We start from the raw sequence: 23269 nt of genomic DNA on the forward strand, positions 1-23269 counted from the left end.
ACAACTTTATACGGCTCATTCAACTACTATCCTTGCTTCGTATAGTTAACTACTAACTTGCTATCGCAATTGATGCTTTGCTTTTCGGGCGAAACTGCGCCCCCCTTTTTTTATTGTGATAAAGGGGTCTCTGAGGAATATGCGAAAAATCCAGACAGCCTTAGCTGAAGAACCATTGTGATAAATCACTGCTGCTTTATCAGATGCTCCGATACACAATTTAAGGATCGATCGCATATTAGAAATTTCTATACCAGCCACCATATTTCCCCATCCCTTCAAGGTTAACATAGCTAAAAAGTCTATAAAAAGCGGCACTACTCTTGCTAATTGATTTTCTGTGTTCATTGCCCAATTGTGTGTAGGTATGCAGAGATTGTAAAGCTTCTGCGTAAACACCTCACGTAAATGCCAGATTAGGAATTACCATATTATATTTAACTGGCTTATTCTTTCTCACCATTATTCAATAAAGTATGCATTTAGGATTCTAATCGTTTCCGTACGCATTTATTTAAAGGTTGCATTAAATGTAGCAAACCTTATTTACATCAAGGTAGAAAAGGTTGCGCTTTGACAATGAAGAAAAACTCAGTAGCGCTGGCAATTATATTTCCTAAATACTAACTCCGCCAGAGATAATCTGTCTGCAGAGCTATCATTGGTGTGTGATAAGCTTATACCACCGAGCACAAAGTCGCGTGAGGGAAAGTGAGTTTGTTTCACAATTGTTGTTTTTGATTGTTCTTGCGCTTGAGCAGAAACACAGGTTATGTGCAGATTTTGATAGTAACAGTGATACAGGTTGTTTACATGACCGAATAGCAGTCTAGGAAAACTGAGGTTTTCTTGCTAAATAACTAATACATAGTTCAGGACGAAGTGCATGCCAAAGAGAGGATTATGATTTTTAATTTTCATGGAAGCTTGAAATATCGCGTATGGAAGATCACATAATTCTTGTCTTTGGGATCTATTATTCGAAGAGGCGGACATTATTTGCACGAGAAACCGAAATACATGTTCCAATATTTAACAAATATTCGCTATTTGCGTAAAAAATTTAATTATGGAGTTTTACGGGCCAAAACCACGATCTGATTATGAGGCACGACGTAGTGGGGGACTCCGGAAATTTCGACCACCTGGGCTTCTTTAACGTGCACCTAAATCTAAGTACACGAGTGTTTTCGCATTCCGCCCCCATAGAAATGCGGCCGCCATGGCCGGGGTTCGATCCCGGCACCTCGTGCTGAGCAGCCTGCTATGTACGTTCTTACCTAATTACTTTAAGGTACAAACTGCAATTTACAAATTGTAGCCCGTGAGATTGCAAGACGTATCCACTCGAAATGAATTTCCAGGATTACACCAGTTTCGATATATTATTTCACAAAGTGTGTGTCGAAATACATGGATCTTCGAGTTATTTTTGTGCTTAAATACATTTTTGAGCGTTGTGTTAAAAAAGACTATCGTCTTTAAATGTAACTCGAACAACAGCGCATTTTTGTGGCGAGTTTGATGGCACATGTCTCCAAAATCGTGTCATGCAGAAAATTTATTCCAAGTGAATACGTCTTGCAAACTCCCGGCTACAATCCGTAAATTATCATATGGGACGTAAAATAGTTATTTACTAACTTAATTCAGTATTTTTGTTCATTCGTTGAATATCTGTTTGGATTTCTTGTGAAAGTAATGTCCGCCTTTCTTAATGTTGCAGCCTAAAATTATGTTATCGGCAATAGGCGACCTTGAAAAATTCTATGAAACTTAAAAATGATCACCTCGTAATATTCACAGCAAGTGGGTGTGAAGTTATAGTGAACATGTTTTGGTGATGTTAGAGCGTGGACTTTATACAAGCATGTTCGTGTATATCGAGACACAAAATTGGCAGCGTCCCTACCTTTTGCCACAAAGTGAGCCTTTCTCTTAAATGTACATAATAAGTAGCGGAGCAATCTTATTTTGGTGGGTCTAGAAGTCTACTGAAAACATTATATTTTGTGCTTTAATTTGCGTTGCTCCAGAATAGTTGTGTCATGCAATTTCAGTGTTTTAGTTAGGTGTTCAAATATCCTCCTAGCCCGGAATAATCCTGAAAGATACATTCGAAAGCGTAATGTCTAAAAAAATGTTGTTTTCGAGTATTGCGTGCACATTCGTATTCATCCTATTTTTTAACAAGTTCTCATGTTTATTTTTTTTTCGTCGCGAAAGATAACACAAGTGAATATACCATTGTTGTGTGATGGCTTAGGGAGTTTTTTTTTTGCGCTGTGTAAAAAAATTAAATGATGGCGCAATATGAAAAAAGCAGTGAGGCTCCCGGAAGCACGTGTGGGTAGAAGGTACGAAAAACGCGCACAGTCACAGAGCTTTTCAAACCGCAGGATCGGCAATGAAAGGTTTGGTCGGTATATTTGCGGCCTGTCTTCTCGTCTCCATTGTTCTTGTGGAAGGTAAGCTGCACTAAATATTCGACTGCGGACATTGAAGCAATTTACAGTAGTGTTTTTTTCTATTTTGTGACAACGTCGCGTAGTTATATTTGTTCTTTTTCAATTACCTACCTAAATAGTCACACATCGTAAAGGTTTCTTTGTTCGGGCATCTTAAGCAAACCTGGAAAAGGATATGGTCATTTTGGATAGATAAGCCACGCCTAAGTCAAATTATTTTATTGTGGCTGAGATCTGGTAGATACGCATTGGAACAATAAGCGTAAGGGCGATTTAAAACGTTGAACCAGTCAGGCCACTGAAAAATGTTTTGGCAAATGCCACGAACCTCGCTTCCTTAGAGAGAGCAAGCGTAATGCGTTCGTTGTCATTGTCACGCATTCGTTGCCATACCAGCGTTGTAATGCCGTCGTCATCGTTGCACCGTCGTCATTCTAATTTCAAGCTCCAACTCGAAATGACCCGCCGCGGTGGCTCAGTTAGCTAAGGCGTTGTGCTGCTGAGCACGAGGCCGCGGGATCGAATGCCGGCCGTGGCGGCCGCATTTCCATTCATGCGAAATGCTAAAACGCCCGTGTGCTTGCGTTGTAGTGCACATTAAAGAGCTCTAGGTATTCAAAATTAATCCGGAGCCCTTCAGCACGGCGTGCCACATAATCAGAACTGGGTTTGGCACGTAAAACCCCAGAAAGAAGCATTTGCATATGAAAGGGGTTCCATTTTTAAAGCTACTTCATTTTGAAACAACATTCATGAATTCAATGAAAAGCTCTGGGAATTTAACATCGCGCTTTCAATGATGGTAGATGAAACAATTAGGTTGGTGCAAATTCTGCTTATATAAATCTTACCTTTCTCTTCACTAAAACACGCAACCATTATAACAGCTTCGTGTATACTTAGTATGCTATGTTAAAGGGACCCCGACACATTTTTTTAACATAGTAAGAAAACATGGCCGATCAGTTAACGAGGGTCCTATTAAAATGTGAGTCAAATAACATTGCACTGCATGCAGCAAGGAATTTACAATTTCATGTCAAAATGCGTGAAAAACCGCTTTTTCTAGTTTTCGCAATGTCGTCATGCGCCGTCCTCGCAAGTGCCTGTAGACACACAACACATGTTGACTAATGTTGTGATCGCGAGAGCATTCTCAATAATAAAATTATCGCTTATTTGAGGTGAATAAATGAATACAGACACACACGCACACACGCACACACACACACACACACACACACACACACACACACACACACACACATATATATATATATATATATATATATATATAAGTGATCTACAAAAGATAGATATACCATGCAATATTTGTACGGACGGTATAAATACACAGTTGCACATTGTAGCATTGGATGAACCTGGCAACTGAGATTAAATGCGACCCGCCGGGGTGGCTCAGTCAGCTAAGGCGTTGCGCTGCTGAGCACGAGGTCGCGGGATCGAATCCCGGCCCCGGCGGCCGCATTTCGATGGAGGCGAAATGCAAAAACGCCCGTGTGCTTGCGTTGTAGTGCACGTTAAAGAACCCCAGGAGGTCAAAATTAATCCGGAGCCCTCCACTACGGCGTGCCTCATAATCAGAACTGGTTTTGGCACGTAAAACCCCAGAAAGAAGAAGAAGAGATTAAATGCGTAGCGTAGATACCGCGACCGCCACGGGGTACCGCCCCGAGCCGTCTCACGTTATACCCCCGGTCTCGCGTTCCATCAGTGGGCGTGACCAGTGGGGCCTTTCTACTTTGCGCCCCTTGCCGTTTCCCCTGTGGTTGCTTCCAGCATGCTACTGGAAAGGAAAGGAGACAAACAGACACTGACCTTGCTTTATAACTACGTGTAAGTTCACTTGTTCTTGTAGGATATGGAAAGGTTTCCCGCCAAGCGATTTGTGTGGTGACGTCATTCAGATTATTAATATTTTTTATTAAGTCAGAAAATTGTTTTAGGGCTCTTTATTAGCCTAGGCTTTCTCGGTGTCGCTGGTAGCGAGGTTTATTTCAGTCTCAATCGGTCATTTTCACTAGGGGACAAAAGCAAGCATGTGAGAACATTGTGCCTGTTGGCCTTGTTAGTAAAGCTCAATGTGGTGAAAATTACCAAAAACCTCAGGTGCCGTGCGTAACCCTTGCATGGAAGAGCATGTAATTGACTTCCAATAAAATATCTCCAGCCAGAGATTTGTCGAATCAGTGTAAACACGGCAGCTCACCACACGAGATTTGAAGTACTTTTGCGAAAGATTGAGTATTTCCTAGTCATGCTAAATCACTCTAGAGGAGCTAAGACCGAAATACACTTCGAGTAAACTTTATTGCACTCATCGATGGGATAATTATGGTTGAAGGAATGATCAGCTGATTGGGCACTCCACAATTAGGAACGGGATAGTAGAAAACTTAAATGAGAGAAAGAAAATACGGCCAAAGTAAGTAAATATGTTTGTAGGCAGCCTAGTGTGTATCATTTCATTTATCGTTTGTGGTTTTCTCACACTGTATCAATGTAAGGTATAAACAACACGGGGATATTCTACTTACTTCGACAACCTTGCAGATTTACAAATCACAACTTTATACTTTATCCATTCGTAGATCACAACGAGCGCTAGACGACATTTATAACTGTACAGTAAATAACATTACAACCATTTTGATGTGTCTTTTTTTAGGGGCAGGCAGAGGAGGCTGCTCACTCAAGCCGATAATCGGGAAGTGCCCATGCACAATTAAAATGTGGCATTATGACCCGAGTCTGAAAAGTTGCAAAACTATATTACTCGGTGCATGTCCACGGCAGAAGAAACTAAATGCGTATCCGACATGCGAAGCATGCCTAAAAAGGTGCTACCCAAACAGTAAGTGCAATTCCTATACAGAGAATGACCACCTGCTCAACACAATGGTGAACCCTAAAAATTGAGGTAAAAACACTGTAACTCCTTTCCAGAGGCAATTGCGTCAGGTAGGCGTATTTTACGAAAATGAAGCGTTTTCATTGCAACAATTTTAGCGTATTTTTACAGTAAAGTCAACGCGACTACAAGCACTACAAAACGTTATAAGGGTAGGGTATTGATTTGGGAGAGTTGGTAGTAATCCATGATAGCAGTCTTCTGCACATAAATTTGAGGACGAAAAGTCGACAAACAAGAGCGCTTGAATTCAGCATTTGATTCCATCGCGATTTTATTGGCTGATCTTGTTGCGAACCGGATCCACGTCATCGATGTATAAAATCTCGCCTTTTTTGCCGAAAAGACTGAGTTCGAAATTTGCACTTGTGTTCACGAGTCTCCCGCCTTCATCGTCCTGTTTGTGCGCAAAAGTCTACCATGCTATTTTATGGGTGTTTCCAATAGGGAGGAGGAGGAGGAGGAGAGAAAGAGAAGGCAGGGATGTTAACCAGAAATGCGTCTCGTTGGCTACCCTACTCTGGGGGACGGGAAAGAGGGAATAGAAAGATGAGATAGAGAGAGGAGGGGGGGGGGGAGGAAGGACACGGTGAGTTCGCGCACGCAAGCGGAGGGCCTGAGCAATTCAAAGGCGTTCACATAGGCCAGTCGTCCTCAAGTAAGACAACAGTGCCTTCACAGCTTTGTGGGCTGACGAGCGATGGGGACGGTCTTCAAGGAGTACCTGCACGGACAACGGTCCATCGTCAAGTCGTCGCAATGCGTTCGATAAAGTTTGTCTTTCCGACTGAAATCGAACGCAGTGACACAATACATGTTCGATGTTCTCTTCGCTGCCGCAGTCGTCGCAGGTGGCATTTTCGGTCATTCCAATCAAAGCACAGTACGCCTTCGTGAAAGTTTGTGGGTGTTTTAGTTTGTGGGTTTTTAGTTTTGTGGGTGTTTCCAATAAGTCTTCACAAAACTAGATATCTCACGGATTGGTACTTACGGGAAATTTTGGTCATGCTGGGGGTTGATGTGCAGTCATATCTTTAAGTACCTCAAACATTTAAGCGTTAGCTCAAAGCGGCTAAATCCCGATTATGATGTTTTAGTAACGAAACACTTAGAAATTTTCTCAGCTGCTTTGTGACAACAAAAAGCTGTAGAAATGCTATATATTCAGCAAACAGATGTCATGTCATAGATGAGTTCCAAAAATGCGTATTGTGTGGTTTAAGTACAGGTTATATAGAAGATTCCTTACAATTTTCTTCAAAACATTTGCAGGGGTAATCTTCAATTCCCAATTTATCTCTAAATTTCGCACTTGAGAAATTGAGGCATAAAAGCATTCACAATCGGCACCTTACTTTAGTACCCTTGTTATTGAGTGAATGGCAGTGCCACAGTAATAGCTAACAATAGTTAACCATTTACCGCTGCAAAAAGGTAACAAAAAGGCACAAATGCTCTCGCAAAGTACAAATATCCCGACATGAAAATAATGTACATAGGGAATCGCAAAAAAATTACAGCCGACTTCAGCATTTTCTTCTTCCTTGAACTCAAATACTACCACAGCAACCTTTCCAAAAGTGAAGCAGAAAGTAGCATTTCTGCTTGCCTGCTTTTCATGCGATTACTATTACTTGGCAACTTTAGCCATTTTAATCCACCCGTCCGTCCGTCCATCAGTCGGACGTCCGTTCATCTGTCTGTCTGTCTTTCCGTCGTCTGTGTGTCTGTTGTCTGTCTGTCTGGCTTGTTTCGTCAACCTAGTGACCCAAGATGTGTACAAGCTGGGGGCAATAGGTATGTGCTCACAGTCGTGATGCCGTTATGGTCGTTTCATCATCTTCATTATAGTTTCGTGATCTGATTCTGCTCATGTAGTTACATACACTCCAGGCACGTGCACATGTATTACATACATGTGAGCGTGCCTGGATCAATCCTTCTACTAGCGGTAAGTTATTATTTTTCGTTAAGTGACATTCCTCAATCTTTGCTCACTAAAATTGGCCCGGACATAAGGGGCTATTCGTGCCTCGGCCCACAAACTGCTGTTTCTGTCTTAGTTCTCAAACAATCGAGCACTGTTTTTTTAACTGTAGAAATGACATGTTTTTTGAGGCATTCTCCAAAGAACAGTGAAATAATATTCAGAGGTCACACCATGTGCGGTTCGTTTGTTACCTTTTAAATCTCCCTGTCAACCACGAGATTACATGTCGATGTTACTTAACCTGGAATACCTTTCGCGCCGTATCAGGTGTGACAGACATGCTTCAACACCACGATCCGCTCAGTCGCCCTTCATGTGCTAGTCACGTCATCGGCTACAAACACTGCGGTATAATGTACTACTTACGTTAGCAGTGTGTATGCAGTTCAAGAATCACTACCTAATCGGATGCTTTTTGTTAGACCCTTGCACATGCTTGCCAGAATTGTGAGTGTATGTTTTCCAATTCAACTTCACTTTCTGTAGGACTTTACTTGTTTGCTGTATTTCCCTATTGCCAAGTATAAGGAGTATTAAATTATGCAGATCCAATGCACATCTTGTAATTTATGCGAAACCGGTACTAAAATGCTTTATATTTTCCCCCATATCTTCCTGCCTTTTTCGTGCAAAGGAAACAGGAGCGCGCGCATTCATTCTCGCGCACCCGTCCTACATAGTGTGCCAACAAGCAGCGACTATCTCAAAGCGTTTTTGGCTTTGGCATTGGTGAACCTGCTATTGGAGAACCACCCGACTCGGTTAAAATGCTGGATGACTTGGAGAACATCAAGCTTATTGATCATTGTGCTTAGCGGTAAAATTTTCGGGAAAACCGAGGCCAGGGGGTCAAGGGCTGTTGTCCTGTCCGCCCATGGCCTCTCTTTTCCCCCCCAATTTTACCGCTCACTGCAAGCAGCTGTCAACTGCTGCTGCTGTATTGCACGCCACTTCGGAAGATGGTTCAGAACATGCATATACACGACAGGAGTGTGGCAGGCAGGAAAGGCGACGCGATGAACTTGTTTGCACCTTTCCATTGTGTGTGCCACAATGCCCTCTGTAGCGTCCTGGGCGTCGCCACAATAGCCTCTTCACAGCTGTTTTTATCCATGACCATGGCTTTTTTGCCTTTGGTGATAGTACAGTATCGGAGCAAAAGGCAGCCTGATGACGACAAAAGCACGTACATGACGTTAACGTTTGGTGTCGCAAACTAATGAATTTTGCACCCAAATGGGTCTTTTATAGGTAAATGAGTAAATTAGGAAACCCATGTGAAAGAACACTTTTTTAGAATTTCAAACATTCCCCCAATGTGTGGCTCCCGTAAATGGACGAAATGTTTCCCATTTTACAGTGATATCTCCTGCGCTCTCATCCCTTATTCGTCCAGACTTCTTCTACCAGTGCCGCTGCTGTCCGTCGAGGTAATACAAAATAGCTATGTGAGGCGTCTACTTAAGTAAAGTAAAAAAGAAGTCGCAGTATCGCCCGAAAAGCGGAAGGTTCGTTTGCTATAGCAAATTTGTGGCTGTATTAGTTTTATCGGCCTTATAACCTTGTAAACATAGGCAGACTAGCTTAATTAACAAGCATGGATTATTGAACTCCCCCCCCCCCCCACACCCCACCCTCCCCCTGGAGCATTGCTCGCGACAGAAGACGGCGCGCTTCCTTCCTTTCCCACCCTTCGTGCGTGAGATTTAGCCGCGATTGCCGGCTCACCTTCGCACGCTTTCACTCGCACATATAGCCTCTGGCGCACGGAGATTTTATCGCCCTTGGATTTTATACGGTACCACACGGCGACGACCACGGCGACGGCAGCAATGCGCCTACAGTGTCCATAAGGGTGTCCAAAGAGTGTCTCTTTGGCCACTCTTCCCGTATTCTAGGCCACTCTGCTGCACTATTCTCTTCTCCACCTCCGGGCGGCTTCCTCCTCCGGCCCTTGCTTCCTTCGCGGCTTCACACATCTCATCGCCTATTCCACTGGCGGGCCCTATACGCTTGCGCGTAAAAGGTTGGAAATGCGCAACCAACTATGCAATGGAACTGACCTGCATAAAGCTAGGAGACAGTCAGATAGTAATGCGGATTGGAGAGCAAATCGGAGTTGAGCATGACATAACTCGTAGGGGAGATACATTTGAAAAGTGGTTGCCAAGTGGAGGAAAGCATAGTCGATGATGACTGAGGCCAAGGCGGTGTGATGAAATTTGTTTTGTTTTTTGTATTTACAAGGTGGGGTGTCAGCCAGCACAAGCGAAGGCAAATGAATATTGCTTGAAGATACCTTTATCCTGCGGGTGGCCATAAATAGGCTGACGATAATGGTATTAACGTCCGTATAAATCTGCAATCATACGCCGTATTCTCTCCTTTATGAAAAGTCTCCGCAGCAGATGTGGCCCCTTGTCAGCGGTGTATAAACTTCACCAGTTCTTCTGACTCACTAAACCACGCAATATCAAAACCAATACTTGACAATTTCTGAAAGAGCTTTGCTAAGCTAGCGTGAATGACGCCATCTTCAGTGCCCTCCTGTTAGGGCGTAGGTGCCTGGGGTAGAGGTAAAGCACGTGCTTTTGTGCTCAAGGTTTTAATATTAAATGAGCATCGAAGCCACTGAACTTGGACGACTAGAAAGTAGTCTGAAAACGGAAAAAAAGTGGGGAGCCGATGAGGCTATACCAGTAGTTTCAACTAAATTAGGAAGGCACACTGAGATAAATATATCTCCCTCGCAAGATCAGGAATTGGCCTCCCTGGTGCATCATGTGACCAATACTTAATAATTCTTGCGTTGAACCCTTGACCCTCAGTCCCCAGCGGCTGCGGACTGCCTGGCCCAGGCTTTTGTCAGACCGACGTAGATGATGGTGCTAAGAAGCTCTGGAACCGGACAGGAAAACACAGTAAACTGCATGTTCTTAACATAGTAGTCCGTAATACGCACCCTGTTGGAAAGCGCTTATGTCCTTGGGCCGTAACCGAGTGAGATATCAATATGAATGTATAAAGAGTGTTACAAACAATTTCTCATGCTTACTGCTTTGCGAACGTCGGCTGTATTTTAAACTACGAATATAAACAAGCTTTTGAGTTTTGATTTTGCGACTAAGAATGAAATGGCGTTCAGCATGCATGCATTCTCAAGAGGCATAAATATTACATTCAAATTAGGGACAAGACTAGCTGCTATGCGTTTGTTCTGAAGCAAAACCAATTTACAGAATCAAAAGCTAGCTGAAGTGCACTGCATTCAGATGGCAGAATAACTGCTCGTCACCTGTAATATTACACGTTTTTTTTTTTGAATAAGCACTTTCCCAGAAATTGAATATCCTTAAGTTGAAACTAAACATTGTAAATGGACTACAACTTTCAAGCAGTTAAATAAGCTTTAAGGATGCAATTTTATCTTTCTCTGAGGTTTCTCTGTACTATATTGAGGCCTATTTCGTTTACAGAAACGAAACATCAGGGGAATCGCTGCATAATTACTGCCTAGTGGGCCCATATATTGGAAGAAATAAAATAATGAAACCTTCTACACAAGTTTCCTTTATTTTGTTGGACACCAATGTAAGCATATTATTGGATTGAATGCATATATTGAGGCCTTCGTCCTGCAGTTCACAGAAATATAGGCTGAGGATGATGATGGTGAGTACATCATTATATATTTGTTTATTAATACGGTATGTGTAATCAAGGATTACAGGAGGCATACGTGAATCTCTTGGCAAATATCTACAAAGATTCCACAGCTACATTGGTTCTCCACTAGAAATGTAGTAAGTTATCTATCAAGAAAGAGGTCAGGCAAGCAGACGCAATCTCTCCGATGCTATTCACTGCATGCTTAGAAGAAGCATTCAAGCTCTTAGACTGGGAAGGCTTAGGAGTGTCGATCAACGGCGAATGTCTCAGCCCCTTTCGGTTTGCAGATGACATTATCCTATTCAGCACCAATCGAGACGAATTACAACAAATAGTTGAGAACCTTATTACACAAAGTGTCAAAGTGGGGTTGAAAATTATTATGCAAAAGACAAAGATAATGTTCAATAGCCTGGCAAGGGAACAAGAATTCACCATCGCCAGTCAGCCTCTAGAGTCTGTAAAGGAGTAGGTTTACTAGGCAAATTGGCCAATTACTCACAGGGGATCCTGATCACGAAAAAGAAATTCACAAAAGAATAAAATTGGGTTGGAGTGCATACGGCAGGCATTACCAAATTCTGACTGGGAGCTTACCCCTGTCATTGAAATAAAAACTGTACATTCATTGCTTTCTGCCGGTGCTAACATATGAACAGAAACTTGGAGGTTAACAAAGAAGCTCGAGAACAAGTTAGGGACCGCACAAACAGCGATGGAACGAAAAATGTTAAAGCTAACGTTAAGAGAAAGGAAGAGAGCGGTGTGAATCAAAGAGCAAACGGGGATAGCAGATATCCTAATGGACAGTAAGAGAAAATAATGGTGCTGGGCAGGCCATGTAATGCGTAGGACGGATAAGTGGTGGACCAATAGAGTTACGGAATTGCTACCAAGAGAACAGAAGCGGAGTCGAGGACGGCAGAAAACTAGGTGGGGTGATGAAGTTAGGAAATTTGGAGGTGCAAGTTGGAATCAGCTAGCGCAAGGTAAGTGGAGATTGCAAGGAGAATCCTTCGTCCTACAGTGGACATAAATATAGGCTGATGATAATGTTCATGATGGTATGACCAATAAAGTGTAAGAGCGACGCAATAAAAATGATGGCATGAGTATGAACGCGTGACGACGATGGCTCGATAACAATCAGATTACGACGCTAGAATGACGAGGAGTATGAGGCGGACGAGAAATCTTGCATGCTGCTAGCGGACCTGGCTTTGCAGTAGTTGCCGGCAAGTTCGCCTGAGCGCCAGCTATTAAACATGGTACGATCTGAAGCCCGTCACGATCCATGTGATATTGGCAGCATCCAATAACACAAGGAACTTGACGCGGAACGCGACGACGACGGACAACGACAATGAGGCTACGACATTAGAAGGACAACGACATGACGACATTAGTGCCACGAGCACTCCTAGTCGTTTACCGCCGAATTTCGGTGCCGCCTTAGTATCGCCATTCTTTTTAACGTGATTGCGTTAAGAGCCCCGTATTGCAGATAATCCGGCGTCGGCGTAAGCATCGGTGTCCGGGACATCTGTGGCGGAGAAATTAATCCGAACCACCCCAACCGCACAGGCTCTCTGCATGGCGCAAGGGATTATTGAACAAAAATTGAATTTATTAAATAAAATCTGTAAAAAAAATCGTAAAGCCTTTATTACAACCTACAGACATGATAGCGTCGGATTACAATTTGAATATACGAGAAAAAAAGTCGCAGTTTCGCCCGAAAGGCGAAGCATCAATTGCGATAGCAAATCAGGAGAGAGCTAGAAGTAGTAAAGATAGTACTTTTATCGGCTGTATAAACTTGAACACTTTCGCTTATAACATAATGAACAAGCATGATGTCAGCGCGCACAAGCAAACATGAGTAGATCAGACTCGATGACCACAGATAACTGCTGTCGAATTGCTGGCGTGAGCAAGCGCCGTTCTGACCATTCGGTTCCAGCCATCTCGCTTATTCAAAGAGTTGCATGCCAGAAAAATGTCAACCTGGGTTTTACCCGGGACTATTCTGTCTCCCGACTTGGAAATGGACCACAAATGGACCAGTGGCGATTATTGTGGTGCGTAGCAACCTGTATTTCTCGTACCGTATGCCCAACCAGCCTGAGTGGAGAACACCAATCTGGTTGATTCGCTGCCAAATCGGACACGCCGCGCGCCGTGCCCGTCCTGGAACAACTTTAATTTGTCTTCACTTCTCGTCCGTTCATTGACCCCCGCCGCGGTTATCCACTCTGTCAGCCGCAAGACCCTGACGTCCCTGTGGAACGATTTCCGTGCCCCTCTCTCGCTCTTGCCTCAAGGCCCCAACGCTCGGACCCCCTCTTAACTGCACCGTCAATCTCCTTCGACTACATTCCGCCAAGCTCCGTCCCTGACGTTTTCGCACCGTCCGCGAGCGGAAAACTAGGTAGTGCAGTTTCTAGAGGTGAAGCTGCATTGACCACTTTGGCAAGAAATAATCGCTTGGCCTTACCCACTGAGCGCAACGTCTTGTACGTTCATGTTGACGGCATTCCTGTGAGCGCATTGATCGATGCTGGGGTGCAAGCGTCTAATATGAGCGCCACTCTTCGCTGTCGTCTCATGAAAGTCCTCGCACCTGCACCAAACCGATTTGTTGGACTCACCGACGGCGAGACAGTTGCTATTACTGGCATGCGTCCGGCCAGAGTGACCATTGCAGGTTAATACACTGGGCCTCTTCGGTTATCGGTCCCTGACAGTCCCGGACTGACCGAGGCAGTGCCTTCGGCCAATGAGTGTTGCGTATGCAGCTTCTCGGACAGTCCGGGACTGTCAGAGACGTATAATCGAAGAGGCGTGTTGTGTTGCGTGGTTCATGCGAAGGAGCAGACAAGTTTCCAGGGGCGAAGCGACGTTTATTGCCACATGTTCATCGGTGCGTGGCTGGTCGAGATAAGCCCACGCGCAGGTTGCGGCGCACGCCTTTTATTCGTTTTGCGCGCCTGCGCATTAAGGACTGTGGCGATAGGCCGGACACCACATCCCTCCCCTTTTATATTGGCTAATTTACCAAGCTAAACTCCAGCTTGATATCTGTCCGGTGGTCGACGGTCTCTAGTCGGGTAGCGTCTTGCACCCGCCGTCTGGATCTCTTGCGAAGCGGCAGGACCACTGGTGGTAGGAGCGGAGGATGTCACTGGGTCGACGCTTGGTGGAAACGCCAGGAACTCGCATCCCTCCTGGTCAGATGCCTCGCGGTCCGGATCCGTGGTCCGCGCGAGCAGCTGGTCCTTGTGACGACGCCAGGTGAAACTGCCTCTGGGTGTGGTAGCACGAACGATAAAAGACAAAGGGCCGGACTGCCCCACAACAACACCAGGGACCCAGTTTGGTCTGCCTCGATAATTGCGAGCCATCACTTGGTCACCGACTGCTATGTCACGATCACGACGTGGGCGAGCCACGGATTGCTTGAACTGATTATATGCAACCCTTCCTCCCACCGCTGGCTTGACAACATCGAGTCGATTTCGCAGCCGTCGTCCTAGTAACAAGTTTGCTGGTGACTCATTTGTTGTCGAATGGGGAGAGTTGCGATAGTTAAGCAAAAACTTGTGAAGCCTCAGTTGTAATGTGTCCGCTCCGCTAGATTTACGAAGAGCGTTTTTAAGTGTCTGAATAAAACGCTCTGCAAGCCCATTTGAGCTGGGATGATACGGTGCTGTAAGCACGTGACGACAGCCCAATTCTTTTACAAAAAGCTTGAACTCTTCGGAAGTAAACTGCGGGCCGTTATCAGTGACAATGGTTTCTGGGAAACCAAACCGTGCAAACAGCTCTCTCAATCTGTCAACTGTAGCCTCCGACGTAGTCGAGTGCATAACAAACACTTCCGGCCACTTGGAGTGCGCGTCCACGACTACAAGAAACATTGCGTGCAGAAAGGGGCCAGCAAAATCTATATGTACGCGCTGCCATGGTGCTGTCGGCCAAGACCAAGGATGCAGGGGCGCTTTGCATGGCTCGCAACGTTGTTCTTGACAACTTACGCAGGCCTTGACACGATGCTCGAGGTCCGCCTCGATGGACGGCCACCACACGTAGCTGCGCGCCAGTTGCTTGCTGCGCACGATGCCTGGGTGCCCTTCGTGGAGTTCGTCCAGCAGCAAGTTGCGCAACTTTGCCGGCACGATCACTCGCATCCCGAACATGATGCAGCCTTGGTGAACTGTGAGCTCGTTGCGTCTGTCAAAAAAAGGCTTCAAATCGTTTTCAGTCACAGACGCCGGCCACCCCACATTTATGCAATCTATCACTTTACAAAGCAAGGGGTCCCGAGCTGTTGTTCGAGCAATGTCCTGGCTTGAAACTGGCATTGATTGCAACCGCAATGAATAAAAAGTTTCCTCTCTTTCTTGTGTTTCGTCTTTCACAATTGATAGCGGCAGGCGCGAGCAGAAATCGGCTTCAGCATTCTCGCTTGATTTTCTGAAGATAAGCGAATACCGGTAAGCGGACAATGTGACAGCCCATCGCTGCAAACGCGCTGCTGCGATAGTCGGAATGCCGGTTGTTGGGCCCAAGATGGTTTGAAGCGGTTTATGGTCGGTGACTAATGTGAACGAACGACCGTAAACGTAGAAATGAAACTTCTTAACACCAAAAATTATTGCAAGGGCCTCTTTCTCGAGCTGGCTGTATTTCTTTTCGGCATCGGTCAAGGTACGCGATGCGAAAGCGATTGGCTTCGTGCTGCCATCATCTAAAACATGAGAAAGAACCGCGCCTAAACCATAGTGCGATGCGTCGCATGATAGCTGCAATGGTTTGCACGGGTCGTAGTGCGCCAAAGTTGGTGGAGATGCTAGCAAGTTCTTTATCTTGGTGAACGCTTCCTGGCAACACTCATCCCAGCACCACGTGGCGTTTTTACGTAGCAACCTGAAAAATGGTTGCGCCACCGTTGCTAGGTTAGGAAGGAACTTGCCGTAGAAATTGACGACTCCCAGGAACGACTGCAGCTGCTGCCTGTCTTTAGGGGCTGGAGCCTTGAGGAGTGCGTCAACCTTCTCCGTCGTTGCCGATATGCCTTGTGCGCTGATTCTGTGTCCGAGGTAGCAAAGGTCCTGTTGGAAAAACGAACACTTCTCTTTCTTGACACGAACGCCTCTTTCAAGAAGTCGTTTTAACACAGCCTCCAGATTGATGAAATGCTCTTCATCATTTTTACCAGTCACCAGAATGTCGTCTAGGTAGCAGCAAACCCCTTGTAAACCCTTCAGCATGGTGTCAATTATTCTTTGGAAAATCCCGGGAGCGGACGAAATTCCAAACGCGAGTCGATTAACAGCAAACAATCCTTTCTGCGTATTCAACGTGAGGTATTGTTTTGACGACTCAGACATGACCACTTGCTGATAGGCCCGGTTGAGATCAATCTTCGAGAAGTGCTTACCTCCCGACAAGGCTGTGAACAGGTCGTCTACCTTCGGTAATGGATAGCGGTCGACATCAAGGCACGGGTTAACGGTCGTCTTGTAGTCGCCGCAAATCCGTATGCTACCATCTTGCTTGATTACGGGTACCGCAGGCGTAGCGTATTCTGACGTCGTAACCGGCGATATAATTCCCAGCTGTTCCATTTTAGCCAATTCAGCGTCAAAAGCTTTTTGCAACGCGAACGGAACGTTCCTGGCTTTTAGGAATCTCGGCTTCATATCAGGTTTAAGAAAAAGTTCGGCGCGCTCTTCCGTTATCGTGCCTAACTCGTCTTTGAAAAGGAGTTGGTACTTCGCCAGCAATGCGTCTAGCCTCTTTTTTACGCTGATATGAGTAGGAGTGTCTGACCTTGTAATGTTGTTCAGGTTCCAGATTTTCGCCCACTCCAGCCGGACGGCGTGCAGCCACTCCCGGCCCAGTAGAGGTGGTCCCTTGTGGTCTACGACGTAGAGTGGGAGAATTGCAGAATGGTCGCCGTGCTGCACGTTGACCGAAGAGACTCCCTGGGGTCGTACCAGTGCTCCTGTGTAGGTACGAAGTTTAACTGTCGTAGGCTCCACTACAGCCGAAGGAAAGAGCTGACGGAACTGCGTCTTTGACATGACGGAAACAGCCGCTCCCGTGTCTAGCTCCATGTTCACCAAGACGCCGTCGATGGTCATCTGCACGGTGACAGGGTCGCTCTGAGCTGCCGACACGCCGTTTAGACTGAGGGTCGAAGCTTTCCGCGACACAACCGTCAGCATCTTCACATTCTTTTTCGTCTGCTTTTTCTTAGAAAAAGTCTTACCACTGCTTCGGCAGGCTCTCTGGATATGCCCTTTCTTGTTGCAACTGAAACAGGTTGCGTCCAAGTGAGGGCATGCTTCACTCGTGTGTTTTGGCGAGCCACAGCGAAAACAGCTTTTGCATGTTTTCTGCGTCTCTGCTTGCACCTTGTGCACATCGCCGACTGCGGCGTCGGTGCCGCGTGCCTCAGCAGCACTCTTCTTAGCCGCTTCCATTGCCAGAGCCCGCTCTACCGCTTTCTGGAACGTAAGCTTGCTATCTTCCGTGAAAAGCACTCGCTGAATGTCTTCTCGTAGCAGGCCGCACACGAAGCGGTCCCGAAGGGACTCGTCAAGGGCGCTTCCAAACTCGCACGTTTGCGACAGTTTACGAAGCTCGGCAACATAACTAGATAAGGACTCGCCTTCTCGTTGACACCTCCGGTGAAACTTGGCCCGTTCTCCAATGACGGACGGCTTCGGGGACAGGTGGTCGCTCAAAACTTTCTTGAGGTCTTCGAAACTCTTCGTAGAAGGCAGTTCTGGAGCTGTTAATGACTTCAACAACCCGTAGGTCTTCGGACCGATAATGCTCAAAAAGGCGTGTACCTTGTCGCCGTCGGGTACTCGGTTTACAATCAGGAACGACGTAAGCCGCTCTTCGTACGAAGCCCAATCGCTGGCGGACTCGTCAAAAGGTTCCAGCTGGCCCAGTCGCCCAGCGAAGTGCGTCACTGCTGCCTCGGCCCCAGTCATGACGACAGTCACAGGCTCCGTGAACTGCAAAAAGACAGTCTTCTTCACCGAGTGAATTTCGGAAACACTTGCCTTCCAAACTGAAGAACGACGTCTTCAAATCCCATCCTCGTCGCCAGTTGTTGTGTTGCGTGGTTCATGCGAAGGAGCAGACAAGTTTCCAGGGGCGAAGCGACGTTTATTGCCACATGTTCATCGGTGCGTGGCTGGTCGAGATAAGCCCACGCGCAGGTTGCGGCGCACGCCTTTTATTCGTTTTGCGCGCCTGCGCATTAAGGACTGTGGCGATAGGCCGGACACCACAAGGCGGACTGACAACCTTTTTTTCTGTCATAGCCCACTGCTTCGATTTTCTTTCCACCTATTCTGCTCTCATCGACTGTTCAAACGGCTCTGTTAGCCTTGCCTTGCATGCCCATTCTTTCCGACTCCAGTTATCCGCCTCAAACCCGCCAAAGTTGTATTGTCTTCACTCGCCTGCCACATAAATCCATGACACACGTCGATTTGTGCTCCTCGCAAGCTATGCCTGATTCTGATTTAGGGGTTACCCAGATAACCAATCTTTGTGCGGAATGGTGACATCATGTGTGAGCATGAGTCCTCATGATCACAGGCAACCATACCTGCCTTCCACTTAATAATTTCGTGCTGCCCACACGGATGCTCCAGCAAGAAATATCCCTAAACAATATTTGCGCTCTGAAGGACCACTCAGTCAAGACATTCTCCGTAGACGACTCGTGCCGTTCTAGCAACGCCTTGAAGTAAGTGCGTTCTGGTGGCGCCAACATTAGGAATGCTGTAGCCATTTACTTTTCGCCAGCTCAAGGCCTTTGCCGCGTTCCTGAAGGCTAAAGCGACATTTGTGATTTCCGCAAAAGGCCCTTGGGCCGAACATCTGCCGTCACCATCCCCTGATTACTAGTAATTCGGAAACCATTTCCCGCACATACGATCGCGTGCGCCGTCGCTTCCTATGGCCTTTATTTCTCCTACTTCATGCGTCGTAACGTCACCGCCTGTGAGCCCCACTAACGCCGGAAAAAGCCTTCTGCGCTGCCTGCGCTGTCCGCAGCCGATCCACGTCCCGCAATACCCTTTCCTCAGAGTTCGTCTAGACCTTCTTAGCCTGTTCTCGTTCTCTGCTTACATAATTAGGTGGGATTCCGTCGCTACCAAATACGGTACCCGGTACGATATCACATGAGCACTCCCAACAAGTTGAGCTACTGGCGTCGCGGACTTTCTCCTCATCGACGTTATGCTGGTGCACGGTTCTACGTGCGAATAACTCACTGACCACCGCAGTAACATCCTCTCTATGGCCATTGATGACATTCGGCGCTGTTGTACGACCAAGCATAATTTCACCACATCATATTACCCACAGACCAACGGCGTTACTGAACACCTCACCCAGACCCTCATCGAAATGCTGTCAAAGCACGTTGCTTCCACTCACCATGACTGGGACCCTTATTTATCAAATGTGACGTTTGCGTGAGATTCAATGCCACACGGCTCCGCCAGTTATTCACCATATCTCCTGTATGGCTGAAAACCTCCCTTAGAGTTGGACACCTTGCTACCCTCGACTGCTCCTTCCGCCAGTGTATGTCTAACCGCGGCCTACAAAAAGTACCAAGCGAAATCTTGCTCGTAGTTCATTTGATCAAATTCATCGCTGCGCTTGCCAGACCGTGACACCGCCTACAGCGCTGCTCATGCACGGCAGCTTGCTAGCGCTCGTCTGCATGCCGCTCCGGAAAATCAGAGATGCCTCTATGATGGCCGACAACGACACGCACAGTTTTGTCAGGGTGATAGGGGCTTCCGTGGTCACGCACCCGTCGGGCTTCCCGAAAAGTTGGCGTCGCGTTAAACTGGTCCACACCACGTGCTACGACAAGTACTCACGTCACGTACAACATCGTTCCTCTCGTTCACTCGGCGTCACAAACACCATGTCACATTATCCACGTAGCAAAGATCAAGCCCTACCATATTCCTTCAACCACCGTTGGAACTATGATGCATCGGGATGGTGCTTTTACCACCGATATCAATCAATCAATCAATCAATCAATCAAGTTGTTTATTTCATATTTGTATTACATGTTTCATAGTGTATTATACAGAAGGAGGCCCAAAAGTCGAAACTGCAATTAGGGCCATGTTATGAGACCGCCGCAGATAAATATCGCCTCAGCGTGGCTGCAGTTAATTAGAGGAAGACGAAGGGGTGCCGATCTCGGTCCATCGCTATATGGTTGCGTTTGCAGTGGTACTGTAAATATATCTTCGAAATATATTTCTGCATATGCTTCACTTAACAATACCACGAGTTGCAGAGACTAAACACGGATCGAAATACATATTACAAGGCCCGCATCTGTGCTAGCGCCTATCTAAGCTACTTTGCAACCCTTCAAGAAAACTTGGATGAATTTGCTGCTACTACTAACGTTGACATGAGGAAACAAGTGTACCGTCGTTATGTACCTGCCTACTTCAGTGAAGCGAAAGCACTATCTGAAGCTTATGCATCTGCAGTGGTGCGGTGCCTTGTCGAGAACATTTTAAAGCTACAGCTTTACTAACCTAGTCAAGCCGAGTTCCCCCGTCGCCAGCAATTTGACCTTCATTTGACCGCAGCTGCACTCTACCCTTGGCAACGCATCATGCGACTCGCGGCGCCGAGCTCCGCCGCGGCCTGCGCTAGCCGCCGCCACCGTCTTGGCGCATGCGCTCTCCGCAGCTGGGTCGCCGCCTAACCACGTGACTCGCCACGCGCCTGACAAAGAGGAACGCCGCGATCGCCTAGTCAGTGCGAGCTTGGCCACGGATGAGAGCGAGGCCGGGCCGTCTTCTCTGAGCATTGCGTGGGAGGGGGAGGTTTTGAGCCGTCGTCGGCAAGTGGCGTCTGACCACCCCGTGGAGATCGCCCGGCGACCTTTTTCACTGGAGAGTGTCCGGGAATGCAAGCTCGCGAAGCTAGGCTCCGAGACTGAGGAAGAGCGAGCCGTACATTCCATAGACAAAGGCAGGCTTTGGACGAATCTGCGCAGCCACCGACCTACGCACAGCCGTCATACTTGACTTAACGATGAGTGTATCCTAAGTATAATAAATACAGCTAAATCAAAGGTTACCCAGTGAAAGCTAGACTTAACCAGGCCTACACCAAGCCTTCGCTTTGCACATCCTGGGTTAGCTGAGCTAAGCTGCAGCGATTTTCTGATACAGAATGGCAATCCCCAAATCCTCATGACCGACATTGGAGGAGCTGGAACGTCGTAGGGGAGACAAGCGATCTAGCAGTACCTAGAAATACATGGTGACTTGGAGCACAGGACGAGGGACAATATAGTAACTGTCACTTGCAATGTGGCGACACAAGAAACATTATGAATTACGCCATTCACATAGATTTACGAAAAAATTGCCGCAAAAGTTCTTGATACTTTGCTCCTGAAAATCATAAACGCTGACACATCGACATTATTGCTAATCTTCAAAACAAGGTGTCGAACCGAAGCCTAACCGAAAACCGTACCCGAACGGAAATATTAGGCAGAACTGAACCCCAAGGCAAACCGAAATTATTGGAACATGCCTGAACGGGAACCATATCCTAACTTTTAAAAATAATAAAGACCATGGGTTCTGTAGGAAACGGTTGAATCATATAAGCGGCAATGGGTGCTCAATGTTAAATTGCTGCTAATACACATTATTGCCGAATAATATTTGCCGTCTAATAATAGCACAGCATGATGGAAGCGTGGCTCGCAGGCGGAGGGCTAGAATGTCTCGAGAGGTGGGAGACGCGCAGTGATTTTGCATGCTTCAAAGATGAAGCCGAGTGAACACACCCTTACGATCCACTCAATCGGCTATGAAGCAGAGCTAGGGCGGTGTTCTGCCTTCCGCCGTTACCATTGAACGCTAGCGCGGCAAAACAGTGGGGCTCCTGCTAGGCAGCTGTGTGTCTATTATATAGTGGTCCGAGCGGAATGGACAGTACCCCCTCCCTCAAAAAACTTCGGAACACGAGATACTTATAAAACCTAAATTTCATCGCAACCTAGGCATAGGTTCTTCAACCGAAAGGCAGAGTTGATACTTCTCTGTACAGTCATCAAATTGCTGCCCTACACTTTACACTCTGTGGTGAAGTCACGAGAAAATTTAACTTGTTCTCATTTTCCGTGCTCCGAAATATTTTGAGGGCGGCTGTACACTTCAACTATTAATAATGACAATAAAGCTGACATGAAGTAAGTACAGTAGTTTTAACGGCCCTATAGACTCATAAATATTTGCGTACTAAATAAATTACCAAGCATGGTGCCACGCACGCCCCCCGGCAAAGATAAATACATCTCACTCAATGATCGCGGACACTCGCTGTAAAAACGCTGGCGTGAGTGAAACCGGCAACAGCAGTGAGCGAATCAACCTTCGTGCGGCCTTTTGCTACCACGCGAACTAAGCAGCGAGAACACAGCGCATACGAGCTATCAACCGTCGGCGCAACCAGAATTTTCACTCATCGCACATCGCTTTCAAGATAGGGCCCGCGCGGTCGCACTCAGCAGTCGCCAGAGTAGAACCCCCTTCCCTCAGCCCCAGTGGCTTGTGCGAGGTGGAAGGCGGTGCACTATCTCCCATACTTTCTCGCTTGCGCACGCGGGATTGGGCCGGCCACCATCCTCGGCTCACCCTGGCACGCTTTTACTCGCACCCACAGCAAAAGGTGCGCGGGCGTGATGTTCTCACACATCGACTTTATACGGAGCATCACGGCGGTGACGACGGCGGAAATGCGTCCTGAAGTGTCCATATAATTGATATCGCAATACTATTTCCATGTATGGCGATGTATCGATGTATATCATTGTATCGATGCATAGTGCAACATTTGTGGTGGCGTGGGCAATGACGAGCGGTGTAAGGCGGGTGTCTCTGATGGGGTCGGTTAATGTTTTATTATATTATTCGAGTTCAGTCTGGCTCAAATGAATGACCATATTGTTTCACGAGAATAAACATCCGCAAAGAAAACATTTGACATTGAGATAACTTTACATGAAGGTCAAATTGCTGGCGACGGCGAAGTAGCTTTGGCGTTGCACTGCTAAGCTTGAGGGGTTGTGGTGTCTGAATTTGGACGGGAGTGAAATGCAACAACGGC

At 46.5% G+C, this 23269-nt stretch overlaps 1 protein-coding gene across 2 annotated transcripts; it reads right to left on the reverse strand.

Annotated features, from left to right (window-relative positions):
* Positions 1-14148: 14148 nt before the first annotated feature.
* On the reverse strand, positions 14149-18368 carry LOC119458803 (uncharacterized protein K02A2.6-like). Of its 2 annotated transcripts, none has more exons than XM_049670560.1 (2): positions 15097-18368; positions 14149-14365 (listed from the first exon to the last, which is right to left on the reverse strand). In XM_049670560.1, exons 1-2 carry the CDS (start codon positions 18067-18069, stop codon positions 14291-14293), a joined length of 3048 nt encoding a protein of 1015 aa, XP_049526517.1. In that variant the 5' UTR covers positions 18070-18368; the 3' UTR covers positions 14149-14290. The 2 variants fall into 2 exon arrangements, with proteins under 2 accessions (XP_049526517.1, XP_049526518.1); XM_049670561.1 differs by lacking the exon at positions 14149-14365 and having other exon boundaries at positions 15893-16173; positions 16895-18368.
* Positions 18369-23269: the final 4901 nt, after the last annotated feature.

This window comes from Dermacentor silvarum, chromosome 7, assembly GCF_013339745.2.
Source record: "Dermacentor silvarum isolate Dsil-2018 chromosome 7, BIME_Dsil_1.4, whole genome shotgun sequence".
Taxonomy (NCBI): domain Eukaryota; kingdom Metazoa; phylum Arthropoda; class Arachnida; order Ixodida; family Ixodidae; genus Dermacentor; species Dermacentor silvarum.